The sequence below is a fragment of the Boleophthalmus pectinirostris genome, unplaced genomic scaffold (genome assembly GCF_026225935.1).
Source record: "Boleophthalmus pectinirostris isolate CB_2022bp ecotype Guang Dong unplaced genomic scaffold, ASM2622593v1 HiC_scaffold_9, whole genome shotgun sequence".
NCBI lineage: Eukaryota > Metazoa > Chordata > Actinopteri > Gobiiformes > Gobiidae > Boleophthalmus > Boleophthalmus pectinirostris.
Window position 1 is genome coordinate 37156715 of NW_026571541.1, and position 18375 is coordinate 37175089.

The window sequence follows — 18375 nt, forward strand, 5'->3', positions numbered from 1 at the left end:
CTAATCCAGGACTAAAGCAGGACTAAAGCAGGACTGGACCAGGTCTAAAAGCAGGTCTAAAAGCAGGTCTAAAAGCAGGTCTAAAAGCAGGTCTGGACCAGGTCTGGACCAGGATTGATGCAGTTCTAATCCAGGTCTAATCCAGGTCTAATCCAGGACTAAATCAGAACTAAAGCAGGACTAAAGCAGGACTAAAGCAGGACTAAAGCAGGACTAGAAAAGGGCTAGAACAGGATTAACAAGACTAAAGCAGGACTGAACTAGGACTAAACCAGCACATCTCTATGAAATACAAATTCAAGTAACATGTTTTTTTCACACAATACTTTTACTTTTCTTTGAGTCCCGGTCTGGTCTCGATCTGGTCCCGGTCCGGTCCCGTTTGGCTGTGTCTGTGCTGTTGGTTGGGTCTGAGACGAGCTCCAGTGCGTGAGGCGTTTACAATAGTGCGTCCTGTCCGTGAAGAGACGAGCTTTGTGTCCGTCTGCCACAATTTCACCATTATCCCCCAAACTGGAACAAGATGTACCACTTTATTTAATTACACAGAAAAAACACACTGGGACTGAGTCTACGGACCATTAAAGCACGGACTCGACCGGGATTTACCCGACTTTACTCTTCCAACAACAAGAACACCACTCTGGATATAAAATATAAATATCCAACGATTAGATGTTCCACATTAACAGACACCAGCAAATGATTCTCTTTAAATTATTATTGTTTTTATATTTTTTACTATATTTAATTTCCCTTGTGGGTCAGTAAAGTCTAAGTTTAAGCTCTGAGTCTAAGCTCTGAGTCTAAGCTCTGAGTCTAAGCTCTGAGTCTAAGGTCTGAGTCTAAGGTCTGAGTCTAAGCTCTTAGGTCTAAAGTCTTAGGTCGAAGGTCTTAGGTCGAAGGTCTTAGGTCGAAGGTCTTAGGTCGAAGGTCTTAGGGCGAAGGTCTTAGGGCGAAGGTCTTATGTCTATGGTCTATTGTCTTAGGTCGAAGGTCTTAGGTCTTAGGTATATAGTCTATGGTCTTAGGTCTTAGGACTGTGGTCTTAGATCTATGGTCTTAGGTCTTAGGTCTTAGGTATATAGTCTATGGTCTTAGGACTGTGGTCTTAGGACTGTGGTCTTAGGACTGTGGTCTTAGATCTATGGTCTTAGGTCGAAGGTCTATGGTCGAAGGTCTATGGTCGAAGGTCTTAGGTCGGTCTATGGTTGAAGGTCGAAGGTCTCCGGTCTAAGGTCTATGGTCTTAGGTATATAGTCTATGGTCTTAGGTCTTAGGACTGTGGTCTTAGGACTGTGGTCGAAGGTCTATGGTCTATGGTCTTAGGTCTTAGGTCTTAGGTCTATGGTCTTAGGTCTTAGGTCTATGGTCTTAGGTCTTAGGTCTATGGTCTTAGGTCTATGGTCTTAGGTCTTAGGTCTATGGTCAAAGGTTGAAGGTCTATGGTCTTAGGTCTATGGTCTTAGGTCGAAGGTCTATGGTCTTAGGTCGAAGGTCTATGGTCTTAGGTCGAAGGGCTATGGTCTTAGGTCTTAGGTCTATGGTCTTAGGTCTATGGTCTTAGGTCTTAGGTCTATGGTCAAAGGTGAAGGTCTATGGTCTTAGGTCTATGGTCTTAGGTCTTAGGTCTATGGTCTTAGGTCTTAGGTCTATGGTCTTAGGTCTATGGTCTTAGGTCTTAGGTCTATGGTCAAAGGTTGAAGGTCTATGGTCTTAGGTCTATGGTCTTAGGTCGAAGGTCTATGGTCTTAGGTCAAAGGGCTATGGTCTTGGGTCGAAGGGCTATGGTCTTAGGTCTTAGGTCTATGGTCTTAGGTCGAAGGTCTATGGTCTTAGGTCGAAGGTCTATGGTCTTAGGTCGAAGGTCTATGGTCTTAGGTCAAAGGGCTATGGTCTTAGGTCGAAGGTCTATGGTCTTAGGTCGAAGGTCTATGGTCTTAGGTCAAAGGGCTATGGTCTTGGGTCGAAGGGCTATGGTCTTAGGTCTTAGGTCTATGGTCTTAGGTCTATGGTCTATGGTCTTAAGTCTTAGGTCTATGGTCTTTGGTCTTAGGACTGTGGCCTTAGGTCTATGGTCTTAGGTCTATGGTCTATGGTCTTAAGTCTTAGGTCTGTGCTCTTTGGTCTTAGGTCTTAGGTCTGGGTCTTAGGTCTAGGTCTAAAGTCCAGGACTAAAGTGAGACTAATCCAGGGTGAAAATAACAGGTCTGATCCTGAGTCTGATCCTGAGTCTGATCCTGAGTCCTGAGTCTGAACCTGAGTCTGAACCTGAGTCTGAACCTGAGTCTGAACCTGAGTCTGAACCTGAGTCTGAACCTGAGTCTGAACCTGAGTCTGAACCTGAGTCTGAACCTGAGTCTGAACCTGGAATGAAGGAGATCTGAATCAGGATCTAACCGGAGTCTTAACCGGAGTCTTAACCAGGACTGAAGAAGATCTGAATCAGGACGAAACCAGGACTAAACCAGGTCTGAATGAGAACAAAACCAGGACTAAACCAGGACTAAACCAGGTCAAAGCCAGGGAAAAAAACAGGAACGAATCCAGAGTCCAAGCCAGGTTTAAACCAAATTGTGAACTAGAAACTTAATGTTAGATTTTCAAATTCAATCTCCATCTTTTTATTTAACATTTCTGCTTTACACGTTTTAGCCGTAGTCCCAAAAAGCTGTGGTTTAATAACAGCAAAAATATAAAATAAAATAAAAATACTAAATTGTCACATCAAACAATTATTTTTTTTTCATAAATGATCTCAAATCTGGTCTGGTTTGCTCGTCTCGTGGGTCTGGTCTGGTCCGTGTTCTCGGTCTGGGTCACAGATGTGGCAGTGGGAGTTTTTTTCTCTGGTGGTTTTGGTCGGTCCGTGTGTAATGGTTTTGTTGGATAATGGTTTTGGTTTGTGGTGGTTTTGGTCGGTGACAGAGTCCAGAGTCCAGGTTTGGTCCCTGAAGTGGCTCCTGCTCTGGTGATTTATAAATAATTCAGGTTTAGTTTTGGTTTGTGTGTTTGTGGCGAGTCCCTCTGACACTCAGACTCTTCATCACTCAGTTTACCTCTGCGGCAAAGGGCTGGATCAGACCCAGGACTAGACCAGGACTAAACCCAGGACTAAAACTAAGGACTAAACCAGGACCAGGGACTAGACAAGAAACTAAAACCAAGGGCTAAACCAGGACTGGACCAGGACTGGACCAGGGACTGGACCAGGGACTGGACCAGGGACTGGGCCAGGGACTAGACCAGGGACTAAACCAGAGCTGGACCAGGACTAAAATCAAGGGCTAAACCAGGCTTGAACCAGAGACTAAACCAGGATGAGGGACTAGATGAGGGAACCAGAGACTGAACCAGAGACTGAACCAGAGACTGAACCAGAGACTGAACCAGAGACTGAACCAGAGACTGAACCAGAGATCCGGGCTAAACCCGGATTGAACCAGAGTCTAGGCCAGAGTCTAGGCCAGAGTCTAGGCCAGAGTCTAGGCCAGAGTCTAGGCCAGAGTCTAGGCCAGAGTCTAGGCCAGGGACTGGACCAGGGACTGGACCAGGGACCATACAAGGATTAAATCAGACTCTAAATCAGACTCTAAACCAGAACTGGGCCAGGACTGACCCAGGGACTAAACAAGGACTGAACCAGGGTTGTACCAAGACTGAACCAGGACTAAACTAACACTGAGCTAAGGACTTAAACCAGGACTAAACCAGGGACTCCACTAGGACTGGACCAGGGACTAAAACCGAGCACTAAATGAGGGACTGAACCAGGGACTGAACCAGGGACTGAACCAGGACTGAACCAGGGACTGAACCAGGATGGGAACAGGGACTAAACCCGAGCACTAGACCAGGGACCAGACCAGGGACCAGACCAGGGACCAGACCAGGGACCAGACCAGGGACCAGACCAGGGACCAGACCAAGTATTTAAGTCATTTTGTGTTGTTTTGGTCAAGTTGTATTTATTTCAACCTTTAAATCATGATTATTCCAGTGTAATTTATATTTTTATTAATATTTTTCATATCGTAAGTCCTGTAAAAACTGTCAGAAGTGATTCAGAATGATTATTTTTATCTTTTATCTCGACCTTCACGTCTGTGAGTGAAAGTTCTGATGAGAAGGACTCAGGTGAAATCCATCGTGTCCTCACAGGTTTGGTCATTGTCAGTTTTTAAATGAGTTTGACCCTGTGCACTTCCTCCGTCTCTCGGGTGGATTTACTGTTCAGAATCCGCTCAGTGTTTCTGCTTCTGCTTTTACTCAAAATAAAACGTGTAAGTGTAAGAAATTTCCGGCATAAACTCACTTTTATTTCCTTTTACTTTTGCTTTTTACTTTTAATTTATTTTTATTTTTTTTTTACTTTTACTGAAAACGCCCGCCCATGTGACACTTTTATTTCACACTAAAACCTAGAACTGAACCAGGACTAAAATAGGACTGAACCACGGACTAAACCAAGACTGAACCAGGGACTAGACCAAGACTGAACCAGGGACTAGACCAAGACAGAACCAGGGACTAGACCAAGACTGGACCAGGACTAGACCAAGACTGAACCAGGGACTAGACCAAGACTGGACCAGGGACTAGACCAAGACTGGACCAGGGACTAGACCAAGACTGGACCAGGGACTAGACCAAGACTGGACCAGGGACTAGACCAAGACTGGACCAGGGACTAGACCAAGACTGAACCAGGGACTAGACCAAGACTGGACCAGGGACTAGACCAAGACTGGACCAGGGACTAAACCAGGGACTAGACCAGAGACTAGACCAGGGACTAGACCAGACCCGAACTGAAGGCTAAACTAGAACAGAACGAGGACTAAACAAGGATTTAACCAGGGCTTTACCAAGTTTATACCGAGACTCACCAGAGCCTAAACAAGACTAGACCATGGACTAAACCAGAAAGTAGACCAGAAGCGAGGGTTAAACTAAAACTGAACCAGGACTAAAATAGAACTGAACCACATACTAAACCAAGACTGGACCAGGGACTAAACCAGGGACTAAACCAGGGACTAAACCAGGGACTAGACCAGAGACTAGACCAGGGACTAGACCAGACCCGAACTGAAGGCTAAACTAGAACAGAACGAGGACTAAACAAGGATTTAACCAGGGCTTTACCAAGTTTATACCGAGACTCACCAGAGCCTAAACAAGACTAGACCATGGACTAAACCAGAAAGTAGACCAGAAGCGAGGGTTAAACTAAAACTGAACCAGGACTAAAATAGAACTGAACCACATACTAAACCAAGACTGAACCAGGGTCTAAACCAGGGACAAGACCAGAGACTGGACCAGAGATTCGACCAGGGAACCAGGGACTAGCCCAGGGACTAGCCCAGGGACTAGCCCAGCCCAGGGACTAGACCAGAACTGAGGGCTAAACTAGAACAGAACCAGGACTAAACAAGGATTTAACCAGGGCTTTACCAGGTTTGTACCAAGACTGAACCAAACCCTAAACAAGACTAGACCAGAGAGTAGACCAGAGAGTAGACCAGACAGTAGACCAGACAGTAGACCAGAGAGTAGACCAGAGAGTAGACCAGAGAGTAGACCAGAACTGAGGGCTAAACTAGAACAGAACCAGGACTAAAATAGGACTGAACCAGGACTAAAATAGGACTGAACCAGGACTAAACAAGGATTTAACCAGGGCTTTACCAGGGTTGTACCAAGACTGAACCAGAACTAAAACCAGACTGGACCAGGGTCTGGACCAGGGTCTGGACCAGGGTCTGGACCAGGGTCTGGACCAAATTGTGAACTAGAAACAAAACTCACTGATTGTGCAGAAATCCTCCCTGTCAGATTGTTTTCCTTTCATTTTTCCTCGTAAGCAGTGATATTTATTTTGATACGGACAGTCTGTGCGTGTCCCTGATTGGTTAATCCACCTGTCAATCACTGACGGGTGACCAGATAACCCAGGTGTATTCTGTTATAATGCAAATATGCGAGTTACTGTACAGAAAAACAAAAAAATCGATCAGTGTGAACAGGTAGAGGGCGCTCTTGGAAAAAAGGATCAAAATTTTAGACAAAACGAAATCCAGACACTCCAGAAAATCCTGACTTTTCTGTGTTTTGTTTTGTCTAAAATGTGGGTTAGTGAGTCCAAGTGGAGTGTGTGTCTCAGTCTAATGTGTTTAATGTGTGTGTTTGTGCGTTTGTCTTTGTGTTTCAGTGACGGATGTGGAGCTGAAGCGTCTGAAAGATGCTTTCAAACGTTCCAGTGGAGTCTCCTGTTACATGAGCCAGCAGAGCTTCTACAGAGAGGTGCTGGGAGACGCCGTTCCACCCAAAGTCGCTGAGGTGAGGGACAATGCACCGACTGGACGCTATAGGCGAGTTTCATTGTTGACAAAAGCGCGCGTTGCATGCTGGGAATTATTTTGGTCGGCGGCAAGAAACACTAATTCAACATGACGGACGGAGAGAGAAAGCACGTAAAGGGTATTGATCCCGGTTATTTATCCACTCTAACGGCAGAGGACCCAAGATGATTTGACCAGAAATTGGTCATAAACATCGATGGACGACAAATCACCTTTTTCAACCCCTACAAAAGGTGGATGAATCCAAATTTCTGGTCAGAATCGCCAACTACCTGGACAAATATCCACATGGAGTGTGTTTACATGCACTTCAATAACCCGGTTATGATCCATATCCCGGTTCTGTCAGTATTCGTGTTACTGTGTTTACATGCGCACTGAGCAACCGAGACACTCATATCCGCGTGTACATGATCAAATGGAGTGTCCTGGTTTCTTGACATAATCTTACAAATGCGCAAGGACAAAAATTAACTTAAATCAATTTCATAAACCAGGAAAAATACAAACCGTGAGCTCCTTTAGCATAAGAAGCTAAGGAGCTACGAGATCTCCCACAATCCACTGCACACATCAAACCCACAGATTCTTCATTAAAATCTTCTGCATAAATAAACTCAACTTTACAACATATAAACCAGAACCACTGTAGATCCACATCAGCCCGTTTGATCAGATAATTCAGCTTTGATCACATTTGTTTACATTTTACAGAAACGAGACTTAAAACCGCATCGCTAATTAGCATAAACTGTTAGCGGTGATAAAAACAGTTCTCTCCTTGTGCCGCTGATGAGATCAGCTTCTGTCAGACTGAATGACACGACTCAGTGGATTATGTGTGTTCGTTTTATGACAGAAGAGGTGCTGATGATGGTGAGTGTGTTCTGTGCGTATACAGTACAGGAGATAGTTCATGTTTTAGTTTTTCAGCGTCACACAAGTGCAGATTGTACGTGTGCAGGTTTAGTGCAGCTCTTTATTTTACAGTCATTTCACTCGTTTGGTCACTTTATTTATGTTGGTCAATTTATTTATGTCGCTACTGTTGTGGTGAAAAGACTGGAAAGTGTTTTGGACGCATGCGCACTCAACTTTATGTTGCAGTAACCAGGATACTGTGTTTACATGCCACAAGTATCCTGGTTACTATCGGAATAAACCAGCTACAGTAACCCGGTTTCTAATAACCGGGACACTGCCATAACCCGGATACTGAAACCAGGTTACTGCGTTTACGTGCACCATCAAGAAACCAGGATACTCAAAAAACCCAGTCATACCCGGGATACTGATGTGCATGTATACACACTCAATGACTTGGTGTAAACTCCTGGGCCGTTCACAGCAGAAAAGATGAAAACCTCCAAGAGTCTCGATGTGTTGTTGAACTTGTTGGAGTCCACGGTTTGTTAGGATCTTCTACGTTTGCTCTGCGGATGTTTGAAAGTCGTTTAATTCACCGTTAGCGGTTCTTTTCACTCAGAATACGAAAAAGACATTTTCCTTCTTCCGTGCTTCTATTTGTGCATCCGATAATGCAGCAGGAATTTACCATTATCGGGGATAAATACACGAGGTTATGCACTGTGTTTGACGCTACCGTGTTTCTTGCCTCCGACCAAAATATTTCCCAGCATGCAACGTGGGCTTTTAATAACAATGACGTCCGCTGAAACTCGCCTGTACTACAAGACGAGACACGAGATCGAGATGAGACCAGATTCTGAATCGCACTTTTGGTCTCATGATATTTAATTGGTTTGATTTTTTTGTATATTGTGTTGTGTGTGGGGGTTTTTTGTGTTGGTAGAGTTCATCTGTCACTTTTTTCTCCTGATTCTCTGTGTAAATGAGTCTAAAATATAAGTGTATTTCTATCCCTGGCCTTATTTTGGCATTTTAGTGCAGATTTGTTAAAATTTTTGGGTCAAAAGTCGTGTCTGTAACGGCGTCTTTATGATCAAGAGACAGGACATTTGAATTTTCAGGTTGGACTAACGGCGCCGATGAGTCTCCGCTCAGCCCCTCCCCCATCTAACACCGCCATGTCCCTGCATGTCTGGAGAAAAGGGAAATACATTTGTTTATTTATTTCATTCATAAAGTATAAAAAGACATCGAGAGTCACAACATCAGACATACAAGAAATGAATGAAAAGGAGCGGAAAGAAGAGAAATCTTATGTTATCTGCCCCCCTTTCCCCTTTCGTACAAATACATGATCCGATCACAAATGTCCGCTCTGTTCGCGCCGTGTCGGACTGTTGTGGCTGTTGGTCGACTGTCAATCATCGCTCCAGAGGCCTCCCCTCAACCTGCTGGCACCGCCCACTCTGGAGGATTTTTCAGATTTTGCTTAGCGGCATAGTAAATCTTCATGAGAGGGTTTAATGGATCTTTAAACACCAATCCCCCACATGCAGCACTACTGATTATTCCAATATACTCAATCTAGGCCTACTAGGGCTGTAACGGTACAAAAATCACAGTTCTGTACGTTCCTCTGTACAGAACGGTTCAGTCATGGTTCGGTTCATTTTTGGTACAGTGTCTGAACAAAATGTTGTCTATTTGTGTTTTTATTTTCAAAAAACTTTTCAAAAAATAAAACGTGGAGGGGGGGCACTGCTCCAATCATGGATGAGTTCCTTGTGAATATTAAAGAGCCGAGCCTCTGTGTAGCTGCACATGGAGTGGAGGAATATAAACACACACAAATTGAGCAAACTCACTCATGCACAGCCCTGTACTGAACGTCCTGCACTGAAACGAGCACGAATACATGCACCGTTACACTCCTAAGGCCTTCAGTATGTAACTAAACTTGGTTAAACTAAACGGTATCCGCACCTCTGTCCTGCTGGTGAACAACACTCTTAAAGTTTAATACTCATTTATGTGTTTCATAACCCAGCCCTGACTCTGTTCTCCTAAACAACAGGAGAGGTAACGATAGATGCACTTGTTTGATTCTGGTGTAGGATTTTATTGCTGCAACATGATCGGCTGTTGACTTGTCGATTTAAAATGCACTCGCCTCATCACAGAGATCGACCAAAGTAGAGATCAAACTTACATTTTTTGCCCTAGTTTGGACTTAAATTCAGACAAAGTTGTTCAGTAGTTAGTTGTAAGATAAACAGCAGTTGCATAACACAAGTGGATCTATTTTGTAATAACTTAACTGTGTTTAAAGAAAGAAAAAGAGATTTCTGTCCCTACATTGGTTAATATTGACTCTGCAGATACTTTTTTTAGCCCATTCCTACACACAACTAAAGTACAGACAGAATGAACCCAGTAATTCTTCCTTTATGTTTTTCTGTTTACACTGGTCTTTTCCTCAGCCCTCTCAGTCTCTCCGCCATCTTCCTTTCCTCTCCCTCCTCTTCTTCCTCTTCTTCCTCCCGTCGCCATGGCAGCAGTTTCCGTAACGACAGGGTCCAGATGTGGAGGGTCGTTGTCACAGCTGTGTAACCTCTGCTTCTGCCAAACAGGAAAACCCCGACTGAAAACACCGCGACACGCATCTTTGTAAATAACAATGTCCCTGGACCAGAACCGGGACTGGACCAGGACTGGACCAGGACTAAACCAGGACTAAACCAGGACTGAAAGCCAGAAATTCTTTATGAAGATGAACTAACTTAAAACAGACCAAGTTAAATGTTTGTTTGGCTCCTGTTTAGTATCAAATATTTTAACAGTTCCTCCTCTACATCCATTAAAACGATGCTCCACTAACTACGGGAGCCTCAGAGGGTCAACATGTAGAATACAAAAGGTTTACAAACGGAATTCCAAAGTTAATCTAGGCTAGGACAGCCATTTTTGTAGTTTTGGGTGACCGATGATTTCTGTAAAGGTGGATGTTTCTTCTCAAATTCAACCACCGTCCCTCTGGTTCTCATACAGTGCTTCATAGAGGAAGTCCTGGTTTAGACCTGGTTTAGACCTGGTTTAGTCCTGGTTCAGTCCTGGTTTCAGTCCTGGTTCAGTCTTGGTTTAGTCCTGGTTCAGTCTTGGTTTAGTCTCTGGTTTCAGTCCTTGTTTAGTCCTGGTTCAGTCCTGGTTTAGTCTTGGTTTAGTCCTGGTTTAGTCCTGGTTTAGTCCTGGTTTAGTCTTGGTTTTGGTTTCAGTTCAGTCCTGGTTCAGTCCTGGTTCAGTCGTCCTGGTTTAGTCCTGGTTCAGTCCTGGTTCAGTCCTGGTTCAGTCCTGGTTTAGTCTTGGTTTAGTCCTGATTCAGTCCTGGTTCAGTCTTGGTTTAGTCTTGTATCAATCCTTGTTTAGTCCTGGTTCAGTCCTGGTTTAGTCTTGGTTTAGTCCTGGTTTAGTCCTGGTTCAGTCCTGGTTCAGTCCTGGTTTCAGTCTGGTTTAGTCCTGGTTCAGTCCTGGTTCAGTCCTGGTTTAGTCCTGGTTCAGTCCTGGTTTAGTCTTGGTTTAGTCCTGATTCAGTCCTGGTTCAGTCTTGGTTTAGTCTTGTATCAATCCTTGTTTAGTCCTGGTTCAGTCCTGGTTCAGTCCTGGTTTAGTCTTGGTTTAGTCCTTGGTTTAGTCCTGGTTCAGTCCTGGTTTAGTCTTGGTTCAGTCCTGGTTTAGTCCTGGTTCAGCCCTGGTTCAGTCTTGGTTTAGTCCTGGTTCAGCCCTGAGTTAGATCTACTTTGTTTATATATTTCCTATGACCTTCTTCAAAGAGAGAAGGTGAACTATGAGTGTTTAGTCTTGTGTTAGTCCTGCTTTAGACCTGGTTTAGTCCAGGTTTAGTCCTGGTTTAGTTCTGCTCTGGATATTTCTTCTCAAATTCAACCAAGCCCAATCCTACATGTATTTGAGTCTTGTTCTCTGTTGAGTCTGTGGCGTTTCTAGAGGATATTTTCAGTCGACTTTGAGGTACAATCATTTGTTTTTCAAATCGGCGTTCGAGGAAGACGTCTTTCCCTGTTTGTTTGAATAAGAATCATTTGTTTATCCGGAGTTCCCATCGGATTTACATGAGCCTTACATAACGCTGGACAAATAACACGTTCTGTTTCGTTCACTGTTGCAAAATCTGCACTACACAAGTTTGTTTTCGTTCGTTCTTCGTTTTAGTTTTGTAATTTCAGATATTTTGCAGACGTCTGTGTAACTCCCCGTTTTTGAAATCTACAAATTTCTGATCCACAAACGTTTCTCCACAAACTTAGACTGAAGATTCATCGTGTGAGGGTCAAACTAAGGCTGTGCAAATAATCAAGTTTTGATCACGAACTGGGACTAAACCAGGACCGAACCATGGACTGAATCAGGACCGAACTAGGACTAAACTAGGACTGAACCAGGTCTGAACCAGGACTAAACTAGGACTAAACTAGGACTGAATCAGGACTGAATCAGGACCGAATCAGAACCAAACTAGGACTGAACCAGGTCTGAACCAGGACTGAATCAAGACCAAACCAGGACTAAACCAGGACTAAACTAGGACTGAACCAGGTCTGAACCAGGTCTGAACTAGGACTGAACCAGGTCTGAACCAGGACTGAATCAAGACCAAACCAGGACTAAACCAGGACTAAACTAGGACTGAACCAGGACTAAACCAGGACTAAACCGGAACTAAACCATGACTGAACCAGGACTAAACTGGGACTGAACCGGGACTAAATCAGGACTAAATCAGTACTGAACCAGGTCTGAACCAGGACTAAACTAGGACTGAACCAGGTCTGAACTAGGTCTGAACCAGGTCTGAACTAGGTCTGAACCAGGTCTGAACTAGGACTGAACTAGGTCTGAACTAGGTCTGAACCAGGTCTGAACCAGGACTGAACTAGGACTGAACCAGGACTAAACCAGGACTGAACCAGGACTGAACCAGGACTGAACCAGGACTGAACCAGGACTAAACCAGGACTGAACTAGGACTGAACCAGGAACTAAACCAGGACTGAACCAGGACTAAACCAGGACTGAACCTGAAAGGACTAAACCAGGACTGAACCAGGACTGAACTAGGACTGAACCAGGTCTGAACCAGGTCTGAACTAGGTCTGAACTAGGTCTGAACTAGGTCTGAACTAGGACTGAACTAGGACTGAACCAGGTCTGAACTAGGTCTGAACCAGGTCTGAACCAGGTCTGAACTAGGTCTGAACTAGGTCTGAACTAGGTCTGAACCAGGTCTGAACCAGGACTGAACCAGGACTGAACCAGGTCTGAACCAGGTCTGAACCAGGACTAAACCAGGACTGAACTGCTCTAAGTTTCATATTTGTAGCCTGTATTTATTCTCAGTTTGAAAACAGTTGCTGAACAAAAGCATCGTGTAACTAAAAAAATAATCGTTTGACTAATCGTGATTTCAATATTGACCAAAATAATCGTGATAATGACTTTTTTTCCCCCACACAATATGACATTAAACCTTTCTATCGTCACGGAGACCAAACCAGACCAAGTTACAGGTCAGATCTGTGGAGAGGCGACCCCGCTCACAGTCACAGTGTCTGTTTTTCTTGGTGTTTTTGAGCGATAAAACCACCTGTAACTGAATAAATGTAAAGTTAGAGCTGTTTAATGTCACACTGCGGAACATTCCAGGAAACAAGCAATGACGTATCCATAGAAACGAGCAGGTCAAAACATCTGCGATCTGATAGTGACATGTCTGTTTGTTTTTTTTTGTGCAGGTGATTTACTCTTCGTTTGGAGGAACAGCCAAAGGGCTCCACTTCAATAATTTAATCGTCGGTTTGGTTCTTCTCACACGAGGACGAGATGAAGAGAAAGCAAAATGTGAGTCAGACCTTCTCCTCTGACCTTCTCCTCTTCATCCTCTGCTCCTCTGACCTTCTCCTCTTCATCCTCTGCTCCTCTGACCTTCTCCTCTTCATCCTCTGCTCCTCTGACCTTCTCCTCTTCATCCTCTGCTCCTCTGACCTTCTCCTCTTCATCCTCTGCTCCTCTGACCTTCTCCTCTTCATCCTCTGCTCCCCTGACCTTCTCCTCTTCATCCTCTTCATCCTCTGCTCCCCTGACCTTCTCCTCTTCATCCTCTGCTCCTCTGACCTTCTCCTCTTCATCCTCTGCTCCTCTGACCTTCTCCTCTTCATCCTCTGCTCCTCTGACCTTCTCCTCTTCATCCTCTGCTCCTCTGACCTTCTCCTCTTCATCCTCTGCTCCTCTGACCTTCTCCTCTCATCCTCCTCTGACCTTCTCCTCTGACCTTCTCCTCTTCATCCTCTGCTCCTCTGACCTTCTCCTCTTCATCCTCTGCTCCTCTGACCTTCTCCTCTTCATCCCCTGCTCCCCTGACCTTCTCCTCTTCATCCTCTGCTCCTCTCACTCTCTACATTGAAATAAAATATCTAATAATATTTTTCCTCGTTTCTCCTCAGACCTGTTCAGTCTGTTTGCGAGTGACCCCAGTGGATATGCCTCCAGGGAGGACATGGAGACCGTCCTCCAGGCTCTGGATGGAGAGGTTCCTCTGGCTCTCAGACAGTGCTTCTTAGAGGTAAAAACACACAGGATCATCTCATCTGTTTAACACGGGTCCAGTCCTGGTTTAGTTCTGAGCTGCTGATATATTTCCTTTGACCTTCTTCAGGGAGATAAGGTGAACAATGAGCGTTTAGTCTTGTGTTAGCCCTCTGTTAGACCTGGTTTAGTCCTGGTTTAGTCCTGGTTTAGTCCTGGTTTAGTTCTGTGTTGTTGATGTGTTTCCTTTGACCTTCTCCAGGGAGATAAGGTGAACTATGAGCGTTTCCGTTCATGGCTGCTGCAGAACAAAGAGGCCTTTACCTTCTCAAGATGGCTGCTCTCTGGAGGCGCGTGTGTGACGCTCACGGACGACAGCGACACGCCCACGTTCTACCAAACACTGGCTGGAGTCACACACCGTGAGTAACACTCTAGAAACGCTCGCGAGGAACACTCTAGAGGCGCTCGCGAGGAACACTCTAGAACAGGGGTGGGCAAACTATGGCCCGGGGGCCGTATGCGGCCCTTTAAACCTTTTAATCTGGCCCGCCGAACTTGAATAAATTACAATAATAAACCTTGTTGATGTTTTATTTTTCCTGCATTTCTGGCGTTTCCCAGTAGATGGCGCACTATATATACATTGAGATGCAGCGTATTATGTTGGCCGCAATGCTTTATGGGAAAGTGTTCTTACAGGAGTAATATTCCGGCAGCGTATTCAGACCATGAGTGAGGCAGAAGTGTTCAAGACATAAGGCTGCACTGTTTCCAGTATGAGTGGGTTTAAAATAAAGTCAAAAGAATTATAGATGCTGTGTACCAAGTCTTAATGCGTGGAAAGTCTTATGGATCTGGTTCTACTGCACGTGGAGGTGTTTCTGTGTAACTTTGTGGTGTACCGGGCTCTGGTTCCCAGTGAGATGGAACCGCTCAGGGCTCACACTCGCCTGTGGGGTGCAGTGGAGCAGATCTGTTCACCTTTCATGTTTTCTGAAACTTGAGCGTGAAAGTTGTAGTGTTGAATATGTTCTACATGAGCGTAAATACAAATGCAATGGAGCCGGGCTCTTAACACGTCGTGTCCTGTCTCCTGTCCGGCCCTTCAGTCATATTTTAGGACCCTGTGTGGCCCGCAAGCCAAAAAGTTTGCCCACCCCTGCTCTAGAAACACTCGTGTTTCCTCTGCGACTTCTGCTGGAGCTGCTGGAGATTTGAGGAAGATGGAAATATGTGGAGCCTGTGGGTGTGCTCGTGTTCTCCTGGTGTAGACCTAGTTTAAACCTGGTTTAGACCTGATTTAGACTTGGTTTAAGACCTGGTTTTAAGCCTGGTATAAACCTGGTTTTAAGCCTGGTTTAAACCTGGTTTAGACCTGGTTTAGACTTGGTTTTAAACTTGGTTTTGGACCTGGTTTTGGACCTGGAGTTACACCTGGTTTATACCTGGTTTTTCACCTTGCGTCCTAGTTTTGGATCTGGTTTGGCACCGGGGTTTGGGACCAGGGTTTGGGACCAGGGTTTGGGACCAGGGTTTGGGACCAGGGTTTGGGACCAGGTTTTAGACCTGGTTTTAGATTTTGTTTTAGTCTTGCGTTTTCACCTGGTTTTGGGCCTGGTCTTGGGCCTGGTTTTTCACCTGGTTTTGGATCAATGTTTATACCAGGTTTTAGACCTGGTGTGGTCCTCTTTTAGTTCGGGTTTAGTTCAGGTTTAGTTCAGGTTTAGTTCCAGGTTTAGTTCCAGGTTTAGTTCCAGGTTTAGTTCCAGGTTTAGTTCCAGGTTTAGTTCCAGGTCTAGTTCCAGGTTTAGTTCCAGGTCTTTCTCTCTCTCAGGAGGTGAAGTTTTAAGTTTTGCATAAACCTCCACACAGACGCTGTTTCTCTGGAGTTTGTTTGTTTGTCGTGAAGGTGATTTATCAGTGAAGTGTTCAAAATGACTCTGGTGAAAGATGATGGACTTTAAAAACACAGAGGATCACTTCAGGCTTCCATCTGGAAAGAGGAGAAACCTGTTCAAATAAACTGGAGTGGAGGTTCAGATACGTTTTCTTGTCTCTGGAGGGAAATTTGTCCTCTGCATTTGACCCGTCTCTGTGACCTCGTGGTTAATCTTGGTCAGGACAACTTTAAATTTCTCTGTGAATTATTTAAAACTTAACTTACGATATGTTTTTAGTACCATCTTCAACATTTTAAACGTGATCATCAGTTTACATCATAACATCTTGTCTGGTTAATGTTTAAAACGTCCTTGAAATGACACGTCTTAAACTCCTCAGTGACTCTGGAGATGCAGCTGTCTCGCTCTGACGCCGTTATCGGACTTTCACTTCGTTTATGTGTTTACGCTCTGGCCTTATTCTGTCACTCCGCTCTGTCGGCGCTGGAGCTGCTCAAAGTCAACGACAAACGCTCAAGATTTACAACCAAGATTTTACGAATAATAATGTAATGTATAATAATAATCAGTTTTATCACACACACTTCACTTTCAGACTAGAAAATGTGGGTGAAGTGTCTTGCTTAAGGGCACAATGAAGGTTTAATCAGTATTCAAAAGCATCAGATTGGACCTTCTTATATTTGTATAAACATGCGTATGAAAAATAATTTGTTCCATCAGATTTAAAATTTTAAGTACCGCCGAATTTCTCACTTTGATTTTTTTAAACTCTGAAAAAAGACGTTTGAATTATTTTTATTTGGAATTTTAGTTGTTGACATTTTAAATACACTCTTTCAATATTTTTTAGAGTTTCATTTTAAAGCAGAAGTGGTTTAGTTTTGTACTTTTAAAGGCTCCGTACCTGATTTTTTTGATCTTAAAAACGTGAAAAACAGAATTCATTTTGAACAATTTGCAGAGGTCCAAAATTATTCTTCTTTTACTTTCTTTTTGTTCAGAACATCCTAATGACTCACCAGGATGAGTTTATAAACACTTAATACACCAAAGTTCAAATTCTAAATAAAATATTTTAAATATTTAGTACAGACAAGGAGGTATACCCGGTGTATGAAACTTTAATTAATTGAAACGGGGAGTATGATGGAAAATATGTGTATAATAATATTTCATAGTAATTATACACATATACATACATTACATAATAATATATGGTTATAATATTATATAGTAAAATTTTCAATATGTTTCAAAATAAAAAATTCACTTTTTAAATATTCAGCACAAGTATTTTCAAGCCCTCAAATTCAAAAGAACAACAGCAAAATTCAAGCAAAGATCCAAGACAGAAGCAATCGATCCAGAGTGAGTGACAAGGACAGAGGCTGTTTCCTATTGGTCATTCTCATTTATGGGCGGAGTTTACACTTAATAAATAAGAGATGAGGTTTAAATGAGACTAAATCTGACCAATCAGATCGCTTCACCGCACCATTTCCTGCTTAAGTTAGATCGGATCACTCTGGATCGATTGCTTCTGCCTCGGGATCTTGGATCTTTCCTTTGAATTTTACACTCTGAATTTTCACTGTTGAATTTTACAGCTTGACAACATTTTTTTTTATTCAGAATAAACATAATTACCTCTGCCAAGGAGGTTATGTTTTTGCCGGCGTTTGTCTGTTTGTCTGTTTGTTTGTTTGTTTGTTGTTTGTTTGTTTATTTGTTTGTTTGTCTGTTAGCAACATAACTCAAAAAGTTATGGACCGATTTTGATGAAATTTTCAGGATTTGTTGGAAATGTGAAAAGGAAGAACTGATTTCATTTTGGGGCTGATCCGGAAGAAATCCTGGATTCTGGATCACTTTGAAATTTTAGTTAACATTGTGGTAAATGGGGCCAAAAATTTTGTTTCTCAATATCTTGGCTAATTATTGACCAAACCCCATGAAATTTGACTCAGGGATGGACAATGGGATCCTCTTTCATATTCCAAAGGCTGATCCGGATCTGATCCAGAAGACTGATTTTATCGCAATTTATAAAAAATGGGGGTAGTCCTTGGCGGAGGTCTGCGCTCTCTGACTGCTTTTCTAGTGCAAACATGTTTTTTCAGAGTTAAAAAAGTCAAATTCAGTGGTGTTTAAAATTCAAAATCTGATGAAACAAATTTGTAATCGGCGTGTAAACAGTCGGTGACACACTTTTTGTTGGGAACAGGTCGTTTACAGGTAAAATTAGCCCAAGCTTAATTTGTCTAATTAAGGCCATACGGTCGACGGAGCCGCCTCTCCTTTTAATCTCCTCTTCATCCTCCTCTCTTCATCCTCTTAAGAGCGCGATAGTCAGAGAGAGTGAGTGACCGCTCCGCCGCTTTCCCGACCGTTACCTCCTCCCCTCCCGGCGACGCGATTCTGCGGCGCGAATGTGGATAAACGAGCCGTGGAGATGGAGCCCGTAGAGTTCTGTTGATGTTTCCGGAGCGAAATCGGAGTATTATGGTGCATGTTAGAGTCCGCGGCCCCTCTGGGAGATGCAGCCTGGAGAATGGTATGGTTCCTCTGCTGCCATCCGGACAGAGTCGCACCAGCTCTAGGTGGGTACACAGAGAGAGGGGCATGGTGGGGTTTAC

At 43.7% G+C, this 18375-nt stretch overlaps 1 protein-coding gene across 3 annotated transcripts in view; it reads left to right on the forward strand.

The window, feature by feature from the left end:
* usp32 (ubiquitin specific peptidase 32) overlaps positions 1–18375 on the forward strand; it is a 112972-nt gene that overhangs the window by 20168 nt on the left and 74429 nt on the right. For all 3 annotated transcript variants that reach the window (XR_008631500.1, XM_055148097.1, XM_055148098.1), the window contains exons 2-5: positions 6218–6345; positions 13043–13148; positions 13751–13869; positions 14095–14254. Coding sequence is in view for 2 of the 3 variants with exons in the window: in XM_055148097.1 (XP_055004072.1) it covers positions 6218–6345; positions 13043–13148; positions 13751–13869; positions 14095–14254 (513 nt within the window). In the remaining variant the exon portion in view is untranslated. The remainder of the gene's footprint in view (positions 1–6217; positions 6346–13042; positions 13149–13750; positions 13870–14094; positions 14255–18375) is intronic.